General features: G+C 44.6%; 1 protein-coding gene across 1 annotated transcript; it reads right to left on the bottom strand.

Moving 5' to 3' along the window:
- Positions 1–1,402: 1,402 nt before the first annotated feature.
- On the bottom strand, positions 1,403–22,517 carry ELMSAN1 (ELM2 and Myb/SANT-like domain containing 1). Its single transcript, XM_010192986.1, has 12 exons — positions 20,809–22,517; positions 14,464–14,784; positions 13,183–13,528; positions 12,663–12,729; positions 8,214–8,356; positions 7,273–7,376; positions 6,167–6,242; positions 4,931–5,019; positions 3,530–3,679; positions 3,141–3,323; positions 2,650–2,846; positions 1,403–1,631 (listed from the first exon to the last, which is right to left on the bottom strand). Exons 1-12 carry the CDS (start codon positions 22,264–22,266, stop codon positions 1,403–1,405), a joined length of 3,363 nt encoding a protein of 1,120 aa, XP_010191288.1. The 5' UTR covers positions 22,267–22,517.
- Positions 22,518–23,583: the final 1,066 nt, after the last annotated feature.

The raw sequence follows: 23,583 nt of genomic DNA, 5'->3' as shown, positions 1-23,583 counted from the left end.
AGCTGCTGTGCAGCACAGAGACACGATCCGATTCTTCACATCTTTACAAAAGAACGATAAAAGTGGGCTATGAAGATGTACAGAACAATCCTGTGCAAATCCAACACCTATGTCACCTGGACCACTTCACTACTTAACTGTCTTTCACCAGCAGGCTTTTGGTGGCTGAATTTTCTGGGCTATCGGCAGTTCTGAGGGCAGAGTCAGCCTTTCAGCAAGGCTCACAGCAGGACAAGCCAGCAGGCAGTGCTGTCCAGCCACTGCTGTGGAAAGAAGTGACAAGCTTCTCCTGCACGTACCTACAGTCTGACAGGAAGTATTTGGGAAACCAGGACCTCACCATACACGCTCCTGACGACGGCAATTTCATGGAACAAATGAAGAAAGAAAGAAACGTACGTGTTGAGAGGTAAAAGCCATTCACAGAGGGATCGCTGCTGGAGATGGGAGTCCATTCCTCCCATCTCTGAGGTGTGCACAGCCCAGCGCACGAGAAGCTCTAGGTTCATTTTCACTAAACAAACTTGCTCCCATTTATGTAAAGTCAAACCCAGCAGTTTTCATTTCAAATTGCACTTGTGAAGCCCAGACTATTTTCCATTAAGTTAATCAAAGGCAGACTATTTTGTTTTCCAAGATGAGACAACCCTCAAGGCCTGTGGCTACTCCAATCCCACAGGATGTTTTTATATCCACTGCTGCACTCCTAATGGCATACAAGAAACCACCTCAGGCTCCCTATTGAAAAAACAAACAAGCAAGCAAACAAAACTTCCACTCAAGAGGAAGAAGAGTGTCTTGCTCATCCCACTTTTCCATTTTCGTGAAGCAGAGGCTAAAAGTGCACACCACAAGTCCCACAAAACTTGTTGTCTGCCTGAATAAATGTTCAGAAAGAAAGGCAGGAAAGTGTAACAGGAAGGAGAACTTGCTGAGAAAGGAAACATCTAGAAATCACCAGTGTCACAGTAACTGGATACACTTAGCTCAGAGCAAAGCATCATTTTCTTGCTCTGGTCCGGAAGCCTTTATATCCACAAGTCCTGTTATCACGATTCCTGACAAGCACAAAAAGAAAGGTCTGACTGACCTGAAAGAGAACTTACTTCCACTGCAGGTGACACTGTCCTATTATGTACCTCAGATATCATTATAAATAGAATAGAAATCTTATTTGTTAAGAAAAAAAAAAAAATCCAAGTTGAAACAAATCTTTCCATCCACCCACCACTCCGGCTTGGTCAGAACTGGCAAAGTGAGGTGGACCATGTGGCGTGAGGAAACGGCAGCACTGAAACCGAGACCTGATGGTCCAGGTAAGAAAAGTGCAAGCAAACAAAGTGAGACCACCAAGAGGGAGGTGGGGTCCAGCCTTGCTTCTCCCTCCAGTTCTGGTCTGCTGCTATATTTCTGCATCTTCATCCGAGCTTGCACTGCTGCTGCCACTGCTGCTGCTCCCACTCTCGCTGCTCTCTTCCTGCCGGGCCTGGCTGTGGGCTGCTGCTGCCGCCTCCGCTGCTGCCACCGCTGCTGCTGCCTCCTTCTCCTGCTGCCTCAGTGCAGCCGCCTTCTTTTCCTGCTCCGCGTGGCTCTTCATGTGAGCACTGCGGCTCTTCACCTTGTAGAACACCCTGAGGAAACACACAGGCACGTTAGCACTGGTCTCTCCCGCAGACTCCTTCGTTAACTCTCCAAAAGAGCTTCTGCTGCTCCAGTCCCGAGTTTCAGCACGGCAGCTCACGGTGGCATTGCAACCTACAGCAAATGCCCCTTCTGCCTGCTGTGTGCCAGCACGAGGTGCAATGCCAGAACAAGATCCTGAGCACCTCAAACCACTTGCTTCATGTCTTAATACAGCCATTTCCTCTAATCCCTTATTCAGCTCTCACATTTTCTAAATGCAGAGGAGTGGCGCTGATATCTGAAACACACACACGCCGCTTAACGCAACAGGGGCCTGGTTTTCGGGCATTCTCATTATGCTGCAAAAATGCAATAAATGTGGAGGTGAACAAGGAGGGATTTCACACCAACTGCCAGAAGAAAAGTTTAGGCACCATTGAGAATCCTCGCCTGCTTCTCCTTTGTCAGTGGCCAGGACCAAATCCCAGCCGCCTGAGGTCTCCCAGCACTGCTCTTTCCAGTGCCACGTGCTCCCCGAGGACACAGAGCCAGGGTGCCCTGGCAGGGCCAGCTACGTTTTTTTTAGGAATCTGTCACCACCCCTGGTGCTGTCACTAGACAAGAGTTTTCTTGCCATCTCCTAGCTTGGTGCCTTTTTTAAATAAAGGGATAACTACTGGAACTACGAGAATTACTGCTAAGAGTAAGCAGTTTATGTAGGAAACCGGAAAAAACGCTAATCTGTGAATATTAGTGGGGTAATAAGTCATTAAAAGTATTGCCAGTGTTAATAAAGGGATAACTACTGGAACTACGAGAATCACTGCTGTTTTAAGAGTAAGCAGTTTATGTAGGGAACTGGAAAAAACTCTAATCTGTGAATATTAGTGGGGTAATAAGCCATTAAAAGCATTGCCAGTGTCCTGGCTTAAACAGACAGCAGGAAAGCTCATTTGAGAACAAGCTTCCACAGGAGATGCCCTCCTGCAATGCTGTGACTATTGCTGGAGGCAGAGTTGCTCTTACCTGCCACATTTTTTACATGGAAACGTGTTCTCCGTGTTCTGTGTTTTACTGGTAGCGTCTGATTTTATCTTTTGCTTCCTCCTCCTCCTCGGCACTGGAGCAGTAATGGGCTTCCGAGGCTTCACCGTTGTCTCCCTTGGCTTCCTCCCAATTCTGCCTGCAACAGTTGCCTCTTGACTCATTTCGGCATCACCGGCCTTTGGGGAGAGGGGAACAGTTAAGGCAAACTGAAACCTAAACCCACCAGAGGAAGGAAAACAACGATGAGCTCCTGCACTTCATTTACTCCAGATCAAGGTTTTACTTAACGAGAAAATCTTCAGGGTATTTTTGGGACATTTCTCATCATGGTCCCATGTGTGCACCAGCCACAAAGAATTATACTGGGTTTTTCACTCATCTAAGTTCTCCCACCCAGAACTTTATTTTCTGAACTAGTTGCAGAGCGAAGGTGGCATCAGAAAGCACAAGCAGCACAATGCAGCACTTACTATCACACCATCTTGTAGTGTCTGTTCATCTTTGAAAGTAACTGTGCTCTTCTTTCTGTTATCCAACCCTTCCTCTGCCTCCTCCTCTTCCTCTTCTTCCTCCTCCTCCTCCTCCTCATGCCCTTGTTCTTCACTGTAAATGTCCCTTCTGGGAGGAAGAACGCGTGCAAACCTATGGGAACTCTTCAGCAGAAGATAAAGGAACTGTTAATTTTGGTGTCTGTAAGTAAACATCGTTATGTGACACAGGACAGAAGTCTGTGAATTTGGACTCCTCCACACTGGCCAGATTGTTTCTACTTTTGATTTTACCAGCATATGAGACAACAGACAAAAATCAGACTTCACACCACAGCCCAAAAGGGGAAAAGAGAAATTTAGGAGATTACCTTGATGTCAACTTCAGCTTCATCTTTCATAGACTTCTCATTAGCACCATCAATGTCCCCAAAGATTAAGGTCCCATTCCGACCAATTTTCACCTGTTTCTTGTACGTGTAGTAGAATTCCACACACTGAGCCACTGTTTTGGTTTTTATCTGGTGTTTAAAAAATCACAGAAGTCCAATGGATTACATGACTTTAAGAAGGCTTACAAACAATGACTAAAGGTGCAATAAATACACTTAATGTTTTTCTTTGCCCAGCAGTCTCCATTCCACCGCAACTGCTGAGAAACCTCCTTGTCTGTGTCATATTTGCCTGTATCCCCCATCCCACAGCCCATTCCCTACTGCCACCTTTAGTTACTAAGAAATACATTTTCCAAAGAAAAGCTGGTCAATGTAAAGGTGACAGAACCTGGGACTCTGTAAGCTTCATGCACATCTTAGCCTCCAAAACATCCCAACTGCGCTGCCAGGCTTGAATGCAGCCTTTCAGTTTTATGGGAGAGCTTTCTTTTCCAGCAGCACTTCAGGGAAGACCAGACCAGAATACCGGTCCAAAAATGGAAAAGGAGGTTTGCAGCGCTTTCCCGTTTTGGCCATGTGCATTTCATACACATGTGGGGGTAGACAATTACCAGTACAGACCTGTGGCCATCTACATATTCTCTATCAGTGATTTCTATCTGGAAGTTTTGGAATATATTCTTAGCTCCTGGGCTTTTGCAACTTAAGTGCCTTTTAGGAATTTATTCAAAAAATACGTATGCAGCTCCTGGTTTTGCACTCTTCTTCAGTGATTTCCCCCCTGCTGAAGCGTCGTACCTCATGGAAATAGATGGGAACGATCATTTTTACTATCATTGTCACAGAAAACTGGAAAGAGAGATCCTAACGGATGCACCATTCATATCTCCTTCTTTGGTCCTTCAAGTTGGAAAGAGAGATCCTAACGGATGCACCATTCGCATCTCCTTCTTTGGTCCTTCTCATCAGTAGCAAGGAAGTATTTCTATTTACTCTTACAAGCCATTTAAGCTGTACTGGAACATTACCAGCTCTATAAATACGCCCTGCAGAAGCGGTATCTGCAGTGGGGACTGATGGAAGTAACGCAGTGAGTACAAGGGCTAAGTAAACAACAACAGCAAAACAAACACTGTTGTTCTATCCAGTGAGATTTGATGCTGTGCTGGGTCATAAAATTTCTCTGAAATCTTCTGAGTACAGAAATTAATGCTTGATATTGAGGTTTCAGAGAAATCAAGGTTGAACGTTCTGAGTACAGAAATTAATGCTTGATATTGAAGTTCCAGAGAAATCAAGGTTGAACTCCCTGTATTAAATGCTCAACAAATGTCTAAGAATGTATCATTGCTGTCATTTAAAAAAAAAGTCACTTACAAGCCTTTGGACCAAGAAGAAGTCTTTCTTGTAGATTGCAATGCCTTTGTTGAAAAGTTTTTTTTCAGCAACTTTCCACTTGTCCGATCCTGCAGATAAAACAAGTTGTAACTGAAACCTTTGCAATTTCCAGTGTTTACTCCTCTACGCACTTTTTCTTCACATTCTCCTTAAATAAGACCAATACCGACGTGCATGGGTGCAGTCACGTCACACCTAATTCAGCATAACTGCACGCTGCTGTTAAACCCTCCTCCACCACCCCACTTCAACCCTCCTCTCATCCCTCTGTGTTAGATCTAGCACTCATCACCACAGCTTAACTCAGCTCAGCTTGCAAAAACCAGCCCATTACAAGAACTAACATGTTTTTCAACAAGACAGCAAGGTGAACACACACACTTTGTGGTGGCCCAGTTGTTAGATTTTATACGAGGGAAACAGTGGGGCAGGAGAAGAGGATCTTGTCTTCCAGCAGCAATCCACTGCACCTGAAGATTTATTGCATCTCAAACACTGCTGCTATCTTAGCATCCTTGCCTCTGATAGTAAACACATTTTGGAATCTCCTCCTGCCTTACAGATATTAACCTAGTAATATTTCCCAAGCATGATAGCAGGAGTGTAGGATAATGAAGAAATGCAACTTCTCTGCTTGGTGGCACCACTCTGCCACTTCAGATCAGGTCTTTCAGGCAGCCAGGGTCACTCCAGAACACTGAAGTTGTGTCCTACTGCTATTTGCTAATTAGGTGCGAGACTACAAAGGCAGTTTACAGCGTTTAGTTTTTGCAGAACCATTGACAAGCTACAGCAGTTGGCTGAGCTTTCTTCGGCAAGCTTGAAAACTCCTATAAACCGCCCTAACTCCGCCCTGGAAATTCATGGTTGGGAGGCTGAGGTTACCACAGCCTCTCTCATAAGTACCAGCTTCATTTCTGCATTCTCTGTGCTTAGTGTAAGGGATCGTATTCCCTTTTCCCCAAGGAAATCAGCACACACACACACACAACTAACACGTGTGCACATGTTCTGAGAGATGCAGTTGTTTCTTACATGAGAAGTGTCACAATTTGCACAGGAAAGATTCCTGGCAAGCCATCATTTGATTTACCAGAGAGAAAAGTGGTCTTTACATTTAATTGTAATGCTGTAGAGTTCTCCAAAAGAGCAGAAAAGGATAGGAGAATTCTTTAGTGACAGACAGGCAGCACAGAGTTATTCTGGTTAACAAACCTGTGTAGTGATAATCTGCCAAAGGGTGGGTAGGCGATCGTACTGGCCTCTTCAGTAGCAGCTTGGTCAAAGCTTCCTAAGACAAACACAAATAAAATAATAACGTTTGGGGTATTTAAAACAAAGATAACTGTTAATCCTCTTCTGGCAAATTAACTGACAAGAACCATAGCGGTTTAACATCTGGGACAACTTTAAAATCACAATCTTGACTATCCACTGAGTCTTGGGTACCACAGGCAGGTAGTGAGCCCTCAGCACCTCTTCGTGTCTGTGCGAATTGACAAGTTCCAACAACCACCACAGTACTGGGAGAGAGCCAATTCCATAGGCAGAGACCATGCAGCAGCTTATTCTCATTTACTGAACTCCTGAGTTACACACTCACATCCAAAACACTGCTCTAAATGATGTCTGCCTCAAACATCCCAGTTGTTGTGATTGTCTCTCAAGCAGTATTTCAAAATAAAACAGAGCAATCGTGACTGGAAGGTTCCACACACACACAAAGCCCTCTTAAGCTGCTTTTTACTTTTTATTTAAACTGGAAGTGCTTTCAAAGTTAGGAGGAAGGAGAGAGTGGAGTCGTGCATTCCTCAGCAGTTTAAACCACCTCAACAGTGAGCTCCTGCTGCCAGGGGCAGCTCTGCTCCTCCCTGATGCCAGCAACAGCATCCACAACGGCGAGCTGGCTCTGGGAGTTTATCTAGCAGAAACCTAGATAAATACTAAAACACTTTTAGTTTGTTCTCTTCTCCAATGCAGGTCAATATAGCCTCACAAGTGTCAGTTTGCTTCCAATGTGGTCACCTTCCCAAGGAAGACAACATTTAAGGTGCATTTAGTAGTCTCGACTCACTCGCTCTGGTAGACTGTCAGTCTGTCTGTTAGAGCTAAACTTGTAAATACACAAGATAGTGAGTGAACACGGTGCTGTACATCAGGCAGAACCCACTTTAGGGACAGCAGCTTCTTTGAGGGACACTAAACAGCGGGAGCCAGACGCAGAGGAAGGAGTTTGCAAGGCCCTCCTCCCAGGAGCAACAGGTTACCCAGCCTTCATTAACATCTCTGACCACATCAAGAGGCAGGTTGGGAAGACTCACCAGTACGCTTCCCTTCGCTTCGTGCAAGAAATGCAACGCCAGCTCCTGGTTGGTTCCACCTCCAGGAAAAATGCTTGAACAGGCAGCAGCTAGCAGGTTTTCCACTATTTCCAGAGAGGTACCAAACAAATTCAGATAAGAAGATTAATACGGAGTTCCCTATAGGATTCACATCATTAATTATCTCTTTTGAAGCAGAGCTAGAGATAACGGAAAGGAAAACTCTCAGAGAAGTTGAATGTCCTTGCAAATTTAAACACACGAACTCATTAGACTGCAACGTCACACAACATTACTCTGCATGCAGGACTATTTAGACACGGAGATTCTTCTCTTCTCCCTCCTATAACATCTTCTGATCTCCCTTCACCTCAGAGATTTCCCAAATTCCCCTCTTTACTAGACTGAATTTCCATTTCACAATACCCTTTTTTCTCTCTCATCAGAAAGATTTCTTCCAAGCCTCGTCATTCCTCTTCCCTTCAGGATTTATACACACCACAGCTCATCGCTCCCCAGGTCTGCTACCAGCTGCCACAGCTCCTGCTTCCTCACCCTGACTTCTGTCTACAACTTGATTTTTCCAAAATACTATTATGCCTAGAACATCCCCTGAAAATACAGAAGTTGAATACATGTGGCATTCAAATGTTAACAAAGAGAAGGAAGCTTCACTAAGCAAAAGGCTGCTCTTTGCCTGAGCAGTAACAAATGGCCCATTTAATCTCAATTTAAAAAACAAAACATCCTATCAACCTCCTCTCTGCCAAGCACAACCCAATAAACAAGTTTTATTCCTAGGACTCTTTTCAAGGCCACTCAAACATGTCAGTTGACTGGCAGCTCTAAGAGAGCTTAAATTACGCCTACAGCAGATATGTGGTTACCCCTACTCCAACTGTGATAATTCAGTCCCATTTACCAGCCTCCCACACTCTTACCGTTCTCTTGGGTGACTTTGTTGGTTTCCAGGTCGCCCCACGGCTGCCAAACCAGCTCTGCTTTATGTTCATCAGCTGCTGCCAGAGATTTGTCCTGGAGTGATGGGATTTCTGCCTGAAAACGAGTTCCTACGTTTATTCGCCTGCAGAAAAGGTAACAAGGAACGGTCAGGTCCCCTTTACAATATCCAGAAAGTCTCCATCTCTGCTAGAAGCACTAATTATGAGGAAACTGAAATGCAGCAGGCTCCTGCATACGTGAGCAGCTTTCAGGTGTTGTAGGTTACACTAATTCATTACTCGAATGGTGAGAGGTTTTACGTCCATACCAGTTTCCATTATCTAATCAACAGTGGTTGGAACTGGATTTACATTAGGCTCTCCTAAAAACTCCTCAGAGAACAGCTATTAGCTTTCAATAATCCCTTTTTGGGAGGCTGTCACTGGACTTCTCTCACAGCAAGCTTGCTCCTCATGCGTAAGATAGGTGAGCCTTTTTTAGTGCTAAAGCTTTGCTGGCCATAACTACAGACTCATAGCATCATTTAGCCTCCAAGTCCTTTTCAACCTATCTGGTCCAACTCCCCATTCGAAGTAGGATCAACCTCAAAGCTTGGTCTGTTACGACACATGCTATCATCTTCTAGAAAGTATTTCTAATAACTGAAACAAAAAACATAAGCCAATGAAAACTGTACTGCTCATTCTGCAAGACGGCTCTACCAGACTTGCAGGCCTGGACGTCTACACCGATGGCACAGCAAGCAGTGAGCGCACCCGTGTCCTGTGCTGTTGCTCTACGTCTCTTACTCAGTGGCAAAATATGCAGCAGTAGCTGCACAAACTCTGAGTAAAATACACTGGATAAATCCAAAGACAACTTTCCAAGTGATACAGCAACTATGTATGCAATTCAGAGGTCCGGAAGAGAGAGCAAATGAAATGTCCAAACTAAGTTAGCAAAAAGACCCTTCAGAAAACAGAAATATCTGAGAACAGCTGCTATGCTCAATGCAGAAACGTTCTCCTTTCAGATGTCAGTCAACTAGCACCATACTGGTAGCTCCTGAAATGGGAAAGGATGGAGAAATAAGATCTCTTTTTCTTTTTCTTTTCTTTTTTCTTTTTTTTTTCCCTTTTTTTTTTTTTTGAGAGAGTGTAGATCAGGCAGTGCCCACAAGATTTATTAAGCTCTGGAGTTGATTTAATCAGAAAAAAAAATCTGTAACTCCCTGCCCAGGGCAAGGTTTGCTATAATTCCCAAGTCTGGGCTTGGTTGCCCCCAAGTATGAGGGGAAACACAAATACCAGGAAAAAAAAGCATGATCCAGTATAATAAGGAATACAAACAGAAACACCTGATAAATGCCAGCCACCAGATTTTTCTGGTCCTTCCTGTTCTGAAATGACACACTCATGTCTATTAGGAAAGCAAGAGCGTGGAAAAGGTGCGAGGAGACCTCGAAACAACACAGATATCCTACACAAAAACCCAGAGAGATACTAGCAAATGTTCCAGCAGGATGCTTTGAAGTCCTAGAAGACTCTGGTATCAAAGGAAGTAAGAAGGTATCGTTTCCTGTTATGGAAAAGAAAGGAGGAAACACCTCAATTCCCCTTTTCCTGCCTAACACATCACTTTGTTGTTGCCAGTAAGCAACTGCATCATGGGATGTCATGAGCTGGAAAAGCCCGCATTCAAAACAAATGTTTGACTTCAGCACACATAAAAAGCTATTTCACAAACAACTTCTTCTGCATCTACAGCAGATCCAGATCTACTTCCTCACACTTGAGGGGAACAGTTTCACAATTCACGTGCGTAGCTTTCTCAGGATCTGCTTCTCAAAGGTAATTCAATTGCAAATGTACACTAAATGTGGAACCTGAATGGAGAATGAAGAACTCCAAGAAAACCTCAAAGTTCGGGTTTGAGTGTTTTACAGGTACAAAAGTCTATTAAAACCTCTAACACTACGCAGTTTTCAATTCTTCCTTCACCTGCCTTGATTACCTTGGACAGATACAGCACAATCCAGACCAAAAATAAAAAGCAAGAGGTTTCATGCAAGATTGAGAAGACGACCTTGCTGCAAAACAAACACCCCTTTAAGTCCTCCTCTCAGCACATTGTGATGGACTGGAAAACCACGTTGATGTGGAGTCTTCTGCTCTCTGTGATCTGTCTCGCTTATTGTTACAGGATGCAGTTTCACAGTGGAGGAAAGAGTAATGGATTCTGATCCCCCCTAGAAGGGATGACTGACAGAAACTGGCAACAGACAGAGGCTGTTACTGCATTGGGAAATTTTGTGTCCCAAGACACAGACTCCTTTGGCCTCACCTGAGCGAGAAAGGAAATTGGAAAAGCTGGAGGGAAAGAATGTGGGCTTGGAGGGAAAGAATGTGGGCTTGAAAGGCTATCAGAACTTATCATCTTGGAACTAAACTTAGAATGTGGCATCTCTAAGCTAGAAAAGCCTAAGAATTAGACCTTGTACTTGCAATGTCTAAATAAAACCAGATTTCCACTGCAAGAGTTGACCCGAGTAACCTGACCTATTTCGGCCTGCTCTCAGCCTTTACTCCAAACAAGGCTTGGACCAGATGACCTCCAGAGATCCATTCAAGCTACATTACTCCTCGATTCCCTTACTGATGAAGCCTCGATTTCAGCACAGCAAAAGCTCTTGCCTGCAAGCACCAACGGTGTTCCTGGTACACCCCGGTGTACAGCTGAGTGCAGTAACACCCAGAATTGAGTCTATGAATTAGGAAGGCAATCCACAGCTGATGCACCATGGCTAAACTCGAGGCTGGCCAGCTGAGGGATGACTTCAAGACTTTGAAGCAACTGAACTGCAAAGTCGGTAGGACACAACGATGTGTGACACCAGCTGCCTATTTTGCTACCTCACGAACAGAGGAATTAAGCTTCATTATCACATTTCCTAGTCCAAATCTCTGCAATGAAATGACCTTTTGAGATGCATTAGCAGAAGGTCTGGCAAAGCACAAACAATGAAGAACACAGTATCGGGTAATCACAAGTTATAGTCACCTTCTGACAGTCAAGACCACAAATCAAATCAAACATGTGGGTCTTTTCCCCTTAAAAAAAGTGCTTCCTGACTTACTTCCTATATAGTCTATGTAACAGAGAGGTCAAAGACCAAGACATGGAGGGGAGCGAAGAACATCTGCTCAAGAAGAGGCTCCCCTTAGCAGGTTTGCAATGAACCAACAACAGAAAGACAAATTAAGCCATTTTCAAAACAGATTTAAAAAACACCAGAAGTGCTTATGTCCAGGAACGGGCTCAGCCTGGAAGGGATTTGCAAAGGTGACAAGAATAATCTGGGTTCACTCAAAACTGCGACATTTGCTCAGGTCAGCCTGCTGCCAAAAGTGTAGAAAAAAGGGTGAGAAAAAAAATTGACAGGAAATGTTCCAGTTCATTTTAAGAATATAAGCCATTATGGAAGAAAAAGTGAAAGCAGGCTGGTATTTACTTGGGAAGAGTGCGTTAAACACCTCAAGTGTTACAGGATATGCTGCAGCGTTAGAGCAGAGATTCCTCACTGCACAGTCAGCAGCGCAGAGCCACGGGGGTGTTTTTATGCCGTGTGGGCGTTTCCATGCCATGCATCTCCAAGTTTAGATTTTGCAAGAGTTCTTTAACCTGGGTAAAACAAGGAATTGGAACTACCTCGCTGTAGATCTGCAGCACTGAACTCGAGCTGGTTACACCCCGAGAGGGTGAGAGAGCACTGAGAGACATTTGCTGCTCTGCTCAGGTTTAGCAGGACTGGCACCAAGCCTAAGTGCGTAACTTCAGCATCTGCCACAGCTGCTCCCACCCATGCCTGAGCTACCCCAGCACACAGCCAGCTAAAAAGACTGATGGGGTTGACTAGTTCAGGCCACACGCACTGCATGGAGCTGGCTGTGGGGCTGTCAGCCTGAGCTAGCCCCAGGAGGGAGCAAGGTGGTGTTCACAGCGGCGCTGCGGCTCATGCACACCGCACACACAACCTGCAATCTGACCAGTCCATGGAAGAGCTGACGACATTTTCCCACACTAAGTTTCGACCTTCCTCTAAAGGAGCATTATTTCCCCCACTCTAAAACAAACACAGCATGCAAAGAGGTGTCTGTATACAGCAAAACAAGACAGATTCACCTTTAACCAATAGTATTTCAGCCCAGAGACAGGTGAGCAGTAACAGAAAGCAGTTAACATCACTAGAATTAAGGTGTGTTTGCCCAAACAAACATTATTTATCGTATAGAGTAATTTTTAATAAAGACAATTTGTATTTTGAGTCACTAACAGAAATAGCTTTAATGTTTCTAAGAGATATCAACTGTACAGGGTGCAGCCTGAAGGTTTAGGAGGAAGCAAAGCAGCACATTTAATACCAGGCTGAGAGTCAACTGCGTACTTACGGTTCAATGCTGACCGGAGTGGCTTCCCCCACTACTGTAAGAACAGGAGGGGTAACTTCTGAACTATCTGCAAAGAAGAGAAAGAACTGCTCAGACAGCTCATCTTCGCATTTGAGATACATTCTACACACAGCTTGAATATCTATCAGAGCTATCCATCTCTCAGAAAAATTACCCATAGGCTAAAGTAGTTTAAGATGACCAAGACCTGACCTTCCAGTCACCACCTGCATCTTAGTCATGACGGTTTACTGTGCCCTCAGTTCAAGTATTAAAGGAACTGACTTTTCCATCCCTAAGAACGTCAGCAGGGGGTGTTGCAGATTACTTGTGAATGCACCTTAACATGCATGTCCAGATGGAAGCAACACTGCATTTCCTCCGCCCTATCTCCCCAGACCATCCCGAAGAAGTCACCGTTCCACATAACCACACCTCCCACAGTCATCACCTTCATCCTCTTACTTCACAGCTCCTAACCATAAATTAGCCAAGAAAGGAAGGATAAAACTGAACTTACTTGATCTAAGCAGAGTTCTGTGAGCGCTTTTAGGAGTCATTGGAGGTGGAACCGAATGACCACTCGAAGAGAGGATAGCATTAAAATACAGCCCAGATCCTTCTCTCACCGGACTAAGAATTGGTGGAGGAGTGTAAGGAGGTAGCTCAAAGTTCCTATCTGAAGGATGATCTGCCAGACGGACGGGCGACCGCAAGTGGCTCTGATATGGAGTAATGTTAGAGTAAACAGGTGGTGCAATAAAAGTGCCAGCTTTTGGTGGTATGAAGAGTGGCTCGGGTCTTGGCCGCTGCTTTGGTTTCCGGGCAAAGCCCTCAGCTTCATCCTTTGGAACAGCATCTTCGTGCTATTAGAAAAAACTTACATACTTAATCTGAAAAACTTCAGTGAGATGTCAACATTCTTTCATGGCAACTCAAAATCCGGATAGGGCAGCTGGAGACTGTCTCAAGAATTAGCACAAAGGCAAAGAGGGAAGGAGATGGGGAACGGAATGGACACAGAACTGTGAGGCAGCAACACTAGCTCTGAGTGCTCATGAAGTTATACTTTACAAGAACTACACATATGTCTGGTCCAACCTTTGGTTGGCAGCTTTAAAAGAGGACATCAGAAGTACAGCAGAACCCTGATACAGACACAGGGTGACACCAAATTGTGATAAGAGAACAGAAGACAGTGTAACAATATTGTCTGAGAAGATCAAGCATTTAAATGTAGAGAAACCTCCCTAGACGCCTGCCATTTCTCTGGTATCATGAACATTCTCCTGTACTTCTGAATAGAGGAGATTAAAGAAAAAACCCACCACCAAAACAAAAAAAACCCACATATCACCATGCTGAAGGGGAACACTCAAGTACCGACCCTCAGATCCTCAGTAAGGTATTTCCATTCCATGAGGATAAACGTTCACTTTGGATTTTATCCATACACAGACATACGTGCACTACTCACGATTTATTATTATCTATGTATGTATGGAGAAAGCACTTTTTACTCAGACTATTTATTCTGGTGTTACTGACCATCCGGGTGTACTCGCTGTTTTGCAGTGGGGCACTGCTGGGCTGCACTGGCATTAGCTGCATGTCATGAGAAGCCAGTGATGCCCAAATATAACGCAATATGACGATGAAAAAAAATACAGCTCCCAGAACACATCCATTCAAAGTTCAAGCCATGAGACCAAGCTACTTCAACAGAACAGCTTATGGATAAAAGCTAGGTAATTAAATCTGCCACATTTAGCTGCTCTTTGGTTTCTTGGTGTATCCATACCTGATTTGAGGTTTCCATGTTAGTATTACGATTGGACCGCCTCCGAGTGACTATCACAGAAGGCTTGCGTTCACAAGGAGTTCGATCATTTGTTTGGCCTCTCTGAAGCTTTCCATCCTCAGACTTTTCCTTTCCAAGGCTCTGCAGGTCAATTTTTCTCACTGGCACAGACACAGGAATGATAAGAGGCACGAGGCTGTTATCCTCCCGGGCTCTTTTCGGAGCTGGTGAAGAACCGGCGAATTCCACAACGCTTTTTGCAGCTGGAGGTTCTGCGGCTGCTACCAGCACACTCTTCTTCTCTTCTGAAGCATCCAGCTCCTGAGAAGAAAAATAAAGTCCTTAAAAGTTCCGTACTTACATAATAAATCAGGTTATATCTAATTTTCAGCGCGTATCAAGTTTCTCATTGCAATTTGCAAGCTCAAATTGATTTGGAAAAGTGTCACTGGAGGAAAAAGACTACTTCACAAAAGCCTTACCAACATTTCTTAGAATGACATGAGCACTGCCTGAAGTCTCAACCTGCCAGAATATTTGTAAACATCACTCTTAGGTATCATTTCACTACCTACGGTTTGACATTTTCCAGATTAATTTGTGCCCTGCTATGTAACCTCCAACAAGTTCTTCAGTTTTAGTAGTGATCGTAAACTGCACGTTATTAAACCCAAATATTGAACTTCCATTCCAGGAGAGACCGAACCATGATAATCTTAATTAAATCTCTCACACAAAAACCCAAAAAGCTAGCTCTGTTGTGTTTTTACTGATTCACGTGACAGGCAACTTTCCTGACTTTAATGGGAGCCCTTAAGGTTTGTTGTCTAACCAGGCTTGAGCCTGAAGAACTTCTACTCAGCAGAATAACGTGGCATAACTGCAAGCCAGCACTGTTTGCATTACAGCTTCAATGTCTCTGCTTTCTTTACTCATGGAAACCCTAGGAAAACTGAGCTCCAAGGAGATGGGTATGGAGGATGAGTTACTGAATGAACACATGGATACCGTTAACACCAGAGAAGCGAATTCTAGTCCTTCAAATTACTATCCACAAGTTCATAGTTTAGATACAAGGAAGAAGTTATTTACTACGAGGGTGGTGAGGCACTGGCACAGGTTGCCCAGAGAAGCTGTGGATGCCCCCTCCCTGGAGGTGTTCAAGGCCAGGTTGGACAGGGCTTTGGGCAACCTGGGCTGGTGGGAGGCGTCCCTGCCATGGCAGGGGTTGGACTGGATGAGCTTTAAGGTCTCTTCCAACCCAAACCCTTCTATGATTCCACTCTCAATTCAAAAGCAGTTGCCAGCTCATTTAGAAGCCAGATGTTAAAGCACAACTTTAAAAAAGACCTCTGTTCAGGGATGTAAAAGGCCTTCTTGAGCTCTGATGAAGTGCAGTCTAGAAGCTGTAGAAGATGCTCCTTTTGGTGTTTCAGAACTTCTAACTTAAGAGCTCTGTTTGCAAAGCATTTGGATAGGATGAGGTATGCAAACCCATCCTCCATCAGAGCCACATTCTACTGTGGAATCTACCTCAACTACTGTGTTTTGTAGGTGGAAACTAAGGTACCTTATTTCTCAGGTATGACAAAAGGTCTTCAACCTGGACTTCCAAAACTTTGCAGAGATTTACTGAAGTCCTCAAAAATAATTTATTGTGTGTCATTAAGAATATCTAATCTTGATTAAAAAGCCAGCATCAGCAGGTTCTGTCATAAGGACTCGGACAACCCCCCAGTCATTTCACTGCAGTCACAGAACAAGAAAGCTGGCTTCACTGATGAGTGAGAGAGGATGCTCCAGCTGGTCCACGAAGTGTTAACTCAGGAGAGCTAGAAGGACACTAAAGTCCCACTTGGATACCCTATTTATATTGGGGGAAGTGCAACTGTATTGTCACAAGATGCATCAGTCAGAGCCTGGAGTTGGTGCTCTGCCGTCTCTCCAAAGGAGCCCTGGTAACTTGTGTTGCAAACAGGTCCACTCTGAAACACTAAGCCTTCCAAAAAGGCTAGGTGTCAAGCTTGAGCAAATAAAATCAATCATATCAAGAAGATTTAGAACTGTCTCCTTCCAAGACCTTTTATTACAGTAAGGGTAAGTGTGCACAGAAAGGTTTATACCATAAGTGGCAGTGCAGTTTAGGAGAGTGCAGACATCTGCCCCCGCTACACAATGAATGAAGAAACACACAACTGAAGAGTCACAACTGGCATCAGCCGCCCCAGATGGTGCTGCAGGGGGAATTCATGAGCTGTGAGGACTTCCCTTCACTCCAGGCTGGTGATCTGCACCTGTGCTTTCCCAGGAGACCACCAATTTCAGATCTGGAGGGCATTCATCATGCTAGCAGATGTGTCACTAGGGACCACTGCCTCTGGATAGTGAGGGGCTTCTCTAAATGTCTGTGGCCTCACTCCACTACTTCAGGAAGGAGAGACAAACAAGGATGCCTTTTTAAACATACAAACAGGTCACCTACTGAAAAGAGATGCCTACTTCCACTAGTCCTGCCCATACCTGAAGCAGCAGCTCACTGCTGTATGTGGGACTCCTTCCATCAGGGAAATTTATGCTGTTATCACCTTACTAGTGAAGTACAAGCACTCTAGCATACTTTCTGGGTATCTGAGAGAAAAACAGCAACCAACCAAGTAATGGCAATATTTCTATGTGAGCGAACACCAATTCTGACCAATCTACAAACCTCAGGCGCTTCCTGTGCGCTACACAGGTCTCTGTAGGTCAAGAGACATGCACTAATTTCCTGACTACAAGGAGGAAATTGTGGCACCTAGTCACACAAAAGATGTCACATCTCTTTGGCTGGCTGATCACTTAACCATGCTCCTTTTCTTTTCAAGACTGGGAGGTAACCAGCAAAGGACTCTCTGCCTTGATGATGGGAGAGATGGCCCCTTTGAGAAAAAAGAGGAAGGAGGAGACCTGGACATTAGTAGAGATAGACAGAAGGCACCACTGGGAACTGAATATAAATAGCTGAGGCGTCCTTAAAGATGCTCTGGTCCACATCAGAGCTTTTCTGGTCATGAAAGATCACACATCTCTAATGTTTACTAAGAGGGGACACAACTTATTTTGGAATTAAGCTATTTGTGTCAGACCTTTTGTCCTGGTTTACTGGGACAGAATTTGAAAGTCAGTTTTCTGTTGAAGAAAACTGCAATTTTGCAAGGACTACAACATTTAATAGTTGTATAAAGTTGATAAAAACTTCGTTATAGGTTTCAGCTAATACTGGCTGCAGGTTGCCACAGTGCTCAGGGTCTTCAAGGTCTTGAGATAAATAGTTGAGGATGCTGGGGGAATGAAAACCTAGGGGAGTCAACCCCAAGGGGACTCCAGTCTGACCACTTAATGCTATTCATACCATCAATGTCACAATCACTAAAAATCAGGGAGTTTGCTAGGGACAGTCCTTCCTTCTCTGTCTCTTCCCCTCCCTCCTGCCCCCTCTTCCGTGGCTGACATCTCAAGAGGGACTTGTTTACCATCCTAACCCTGAGACCTACACCCCCACAGTATTGGCTGAGTGTAACCCTCTGTATTTTATAGTATAACTGTTCTTAATATTAGTATATTATCATTTTATTAAATATATTAATATTTCAACTCACAAATCTCCTTCCTTTTTCCTTGGGTGGGGAGAAGGCATCGGATGATAGACCAACTGCATAAACCCTGACACCCTTAAATAGTTTCTCAACTGTATGCTTATGCTCAGAGGTAAGCAGAAAGGTGGCAATGAACAAGGGACAGGACCTTTGCTTGCTATGGGATTTTCAGCTAGCTCAGTATCTCTGTTGCAGAATTTGGGGCAGGAGGGCTGGTGGATAACTCCAGAAAGCACAACCATGTTGCACTTCCATTTAGACTCCTGCACAAATGTCGAAGGATGAACTAGTGATCTAGAGTCCTCCAGGACACCCACAGAAACCCATCGGCCATTCTGGCATTGATCCTGTCTGTCCCTCAAGCACTTTCTAAAAAATGCAGAATTCACAGACAAAACCCAACTGTGACAGCTGGAAGAACCACTGCAAGGCCACTGCTGTGATCAGACAAGAAACCACACCAGCCTGTGCAGCGCTTTCTGCCATCATTCTGCACCACCTTGCTAACAGCAAAGGCAGCTTCTTCTCCGCAGTCAAACTGAAGCTTGTGCATGAAGGAGGTGAGCCCAGAATTGCAATTCCACAAACAAATTTTTGTTAAAATTTTATTTTGCCCGTGGCAGCTGGTGCCCTGCCCTGTGCCAGGGAAAAAAGGCCAGGTAACTAAACCTCTGTCTCCCTTCCATAAAGGGGTATGAAAATCCAGATTTCCTTCAGACGACCATTTCAGATCTGAGAAAAGTTTTCTGCGCGGTTAAACAAAATAAATTACACTTCATTTTTGCATATAACATTTATATGCAAAATGAAAACATAAACCTAAGAGTTATAACAGTAAGCAGCAATAAGCTTGCATCACCTGAAAAAGGCAGGCACAGTGTGAAGGACAGCTCTGGTGCTAAGTATCAGTTGTGACACCACCTGTAGACACATACTCTGTCCAAAATGTGTTTGCATAACACATAGTGTTCAAACAACTGGTAAAATTATGAACGTATCTTCTTTCATCAATAATTCAATCCCATGGTGTGCTTGCACGCTCTTCACATAACCTCTGCTAGAGGAGGCTTTCAGGTTGTTTATAACAGGATGAGACTCATAAGAGGAGCCCACTCTCTTCCTGTACATGTTTTGTTTTTCTCCCTCACATGATATCCAACGCCCCTAAGGATGTGAAATCTATCAGACCTCAGGCAAGAACTTTTAACATCTTTTAAAACCTCTTCCTGAAAGCCTGAAGAGATCTAAACATCAAGAGCTCTTCTGCCAGCGCCATCATCCAAGCAAACAGGCTGCTTGTATAGCCACAAAGAACAAAAGAGCATCTGTCAAAACATTTCTCTGTTTGGTCCTTACATTACAAACCAAGCTGCAAGCAGACATATGCCTTAAAACAGCCAATTTCTTGCTTCGCCTCTCAGGGCTTTTTCCTTGATGCTTTGTTAGCTTTTTCTTGCCGCTGCATTGGTGATCAGACTGCAAGGTGAACTGAAGGCCTTCCTGCAGCACAGACATAAAACGGCCAGGAGAGTGTGAGCAAACAGCTCTCGCTGCTGACCACTGCTAGTTTTCTATCAAATCTGCTTGTTCAACTGGAGTTGGAGCAAAAAGGATTGAAGACAGCATCAGCAGTCACTGGCTGCTGAAAAAGATGGAGTAGACTATGGATACTTGCCTCGTGTATTCGTTCAGTTCTTTCACTCAAACAGGACATGCCTCTAAGGAAGAAATTGGAAAAATGGCCACAGACAGAATAGGAAGAGAATTATGATGAGAACTAGAGAGGGAATAAAATTCCTTTCCCTTTGTTGTCTGGCTGAGCTGCAACTCCAGTGGCAAAACTGTAGGTAAAAGTAGCTCATGCTCTATCACCTGCATTTCATCAGACTCTGTCAACAAAACAAAGCTTCCAAAGAAAAGTATCTTCTCATGAGAGGTGCTCAATGAAAGATTAGTCAAATCATAACTGAAAGAAAACTCTCCCAATAATCCCCACCCAACTCCAAAATCCCACCACTTGCCTCCTCTAGGCTAGTCTACCCAGCCTACCTTACCCAGGCTAATTACCTAGCCAGCCAACAGTCTGCCCCACCAAGCCCTACAGAAGGTCTGCAGGCAGGCTTTGTCCTCACATTACCAATCCCTAAACATCCACTGCAGGCCATGCTCAGAAACAGGATACCACATCAGACAGACCTCCGTTATGCCTCGTGTGAGGCTTCCTCAGGCTTTTACTGTTTGGGAAATACTGAACTTGTACACTGCACCATGTAATTTTTAGATAGCACAGTTTAGAAACACTTCAACCGCTAAAACCAAAAAACTGGCAGGCGTGCAGCAGAAGAGAATGATAAATTGGTAAAAAGACACCAGGTGAACTGCTTATACTTGTCTCTCCAAATTCCTGACCAGCTTGAGACCTCAGCTGAAAATGGCCTTATTTTGAAGCCCTGGGCTAAAATCACATTCAGTATTAGCAAAATAAAACAGCCCTTTGTGGTTTCACTGCACTAGGAGATCTCTATTCTCATGCATCTAAGAATTACAGTAGCTGAACTTATGTGCCACCACTCCAGAGCTGCCCTTGCTGTACTACACCACTTCTTCAATCAAGATGCCATCCTGTCCTGCATCCGTACATAAACTCCTTTCATCTCAGCGCTGTGCAGCAGTCTAAAACATGCCACATTCGTTAGGCTGTACACCTTACCTTTACATTCTGAAGAGAAGCCAGCTCAACAGCTTTTTGGGCCAAAGTCAGCAAATTGGCTTCTTGAGAAACACGCCGTCTCCGTCGCGTACTCTGGATTACACCACCTCTGACACCCTGAAAATCATTAGTTCTCTGAGTGTTTTCTTCAGCTTCTGCTGCCTGTTTCTCCCCTTCTCTACCATTCTGGGCCGCAGCTTGCCTCTCTGTTTCCATCTGGCACAGCTCACTGTTGACCTGGACATCCTTCTGCCCCAGATCCAGTCTCTTGGGCTGCAAATAGCCACCTTTGTTGTGGGCCAGTGATTCAGGCAGCTGCTGCAATGGGGCCTCTTGCTGATGAGTTTGCCAGTGATGCAGAAATAAATTGCTAGGTTGTTCTTCTGCCTGCTTGGAAGCCAACACTTCTCCTGCAGATGTCAGCAGGACACCTTCTTTGGAGAGTCTCCGTGACCTTCTCGGAAAGGGAATCTGGGTCTGAGGTAGCACCGTCTGCTGGTTCTGCTCTGTCAGAGCCTTGAACAGTTCCTGGTTCCTCTCGGTCTGCTGAAACTGGTGTGCCATCATGTGATGCTGCGGGGCTGCAGCTGCCACGTGAGGCTGTGCGATGGAAGTAGCTTGCTGCAGGCTGAAGGCTTGCGTGGCAGCCTGTTGCTGCTGCTGCTGCTGAGGATAGAAATTCTCAAACAGCTGTAGCTGGGGAAGAGCTTGCTGTTTTTGTTGAGCTGTAAATGCCGGACTGGAAGAAGCCGGGGCTTCTTGAAAGACATGTAACAATTCAGGAAGACCCTGCTTTTGGCCTTGGTGACCAAATGCGAGTTGGAAAGGCTGCAATGGCAGACTTTGATTCTGCTGCTGTTGTTTCTGCATCTGATGAAAAGAATTAATTTGAGCTTGCTGTCTAACAAGGGCTTGCTGTTCCAGCTGAGCCTTCTGGGACATCATCTGCTGGACAGCATCTCCATACAAGTCCAGCTGTGACACAAACACTCCTTTCTCTTGATTTCTTTTAAGGGCTTCTGGGTGGCCATAGAAGCCCGGGGCACCAGCATTGGAATGGGGTCCTTTTGGGTTGCCCCCAAAAACCATACTGTGGTTCCACATGGAAGGTGGAGTCTGCCAGTGGCTGTCACCCCTCTCTGGCAACCGGTTTCCCATTAGAGAATTCTGCCACTTGACAGCTGTTACCGTCTGGGACATCATCATTGATTCTCCCCTATCCTGACTGTAAACAGAATTCATCAAAGCAACGTTGTTGGGGGCGCTTGTTAATCCTCCTGCGTGAGAAATCTCCACAGTTTGGGAGACAGGTATATTCCCTCCGTGACCATAGTACTGTCCTTCCTTCAGCTGCGGCTGCGGTTCTTTTGATGACACAGCTATTTCCTGCTCGTTAAAATAGGGAATTCGTTTCCCAGTCCTCTTGCTTGAAGACTTTTGCTGAGCCTGAAGATTCATGGTTCAGTCTGTTCTCCCCACCGCACACGCTGTATCTACAATCCACCCATCCCCGAGGCTGGGGGAGGAAAGGCACGGAGCTCTCTCTTTGCCATTCAGCTTTAGTAATAAAGGGCAGGAAAGAAGTCCAGATGAAAGTGCAGCCACTTCCTCTTTCTTTGTGAGCTTCTCCCGCTTCTTTTCCCTCTTATCCTTTGTGGTTCAGAGGTCAGTAGCGTCCGCTTAGTTACAGGTCCTGAAATAGAGAAGCAATTGCAATGAATCATCAACAGATATAAGTAGCATATAAATCCTCACGCGATAAGACATGTGTATGTCTGTCCTGCTTCCCATGGCAATGAAAATCAGGATAATACGTGTAAGAAATAATAGATCTAAGAATGTAAACCAAAACAACTTAGTTTTACAAAACAGATTTCATACTTTATTTGCATGATACGACTCCCAGTTGCACAGAGTTCTGACTAATCACTCAAGCTCACCCTGAAGGTTTTTCTCTTCAACTCCCTCTCATCTGGCCAATTACTTCTGTGTCTTCCTGTAGCCAGAATAATCTGGTTTTAATCTGAACTTAAAAACATGGAAGAAAAAAAAAACCACCCTCGTGACTCGTGAAAAGAAAGATAACTTGTCAGGCCACATTTCCCAAAGGCATTTAAAACACACACATGTACACGAAAGCTGCAGCCAAACATGCAGCCAGATGCCCAGTTCAGTGTTTTGAGGGAAGGATCAGGCAGCAGCCCATCATTCCTCCCACTCCTTACAGTTGCTTTCCGATTAAGAGCTGCCCACCAAGCAGCCAAGCGCTGGAGATGGGGCCTGCTCAACCTGTTGCCCTCTCAGATGCTTCCTTCAAGAGCTGAAAGCAACTGCTCCTGCTCAGGTCATGCTCACGGAGCAGCAGTTCAGGCACGTTGTCACAGCTGCTCCCGGGCACCAGCAGACACCTGTCAGTGTAAAGCATCAGAGGAGAAGGCCTTTCCAAACCACACAGGCCAGGACAATTCCACTCTCTGCTTCCACAGACAAAAAGCTATCCAAAAACTTAGGCTTTAAAAGCCTAGTTTACAGGATTATGGCCTAATGTGTTAACACATGCACTAGTATTTCTGGTAGGGCATCTAAAACCTTTCAAGGAGTTTAGTTTTACATTCAATTAAATTCTTAAACTACTAACACTCAAGTAATTACGTGCAAGACGCTACGACTAACGCTTTTCAGTATGCGCTCTGTTCCACTTCAAATCATACTGACAATGTATTTCAGAAAGATTTTAATAAATTCTTAAAAACCTGTTCTTATTGCATCCCTTCT

This window comes from Mesitornis unicolor, unplaced genomic scaffold (genome assembly GCF_000695765.1).
Source record: "Mesitornis unicolor isolate BGI_N332 unplaced genomic scaffold, ASM69576v1 scaffold1921, whole genome shotgun sequence".
Taxonomy (NCBI): Eukaryota; Metazoa; Chordata; class Aves; order Mesitornithiformes; family Mesitornithidae; genus Mesitornis; species Mesitornis unicolor.
Note: the sequence above shows the minus strand (reverse complement) of the source record. Positions and strands in the feature narration are given on the sequence as shown.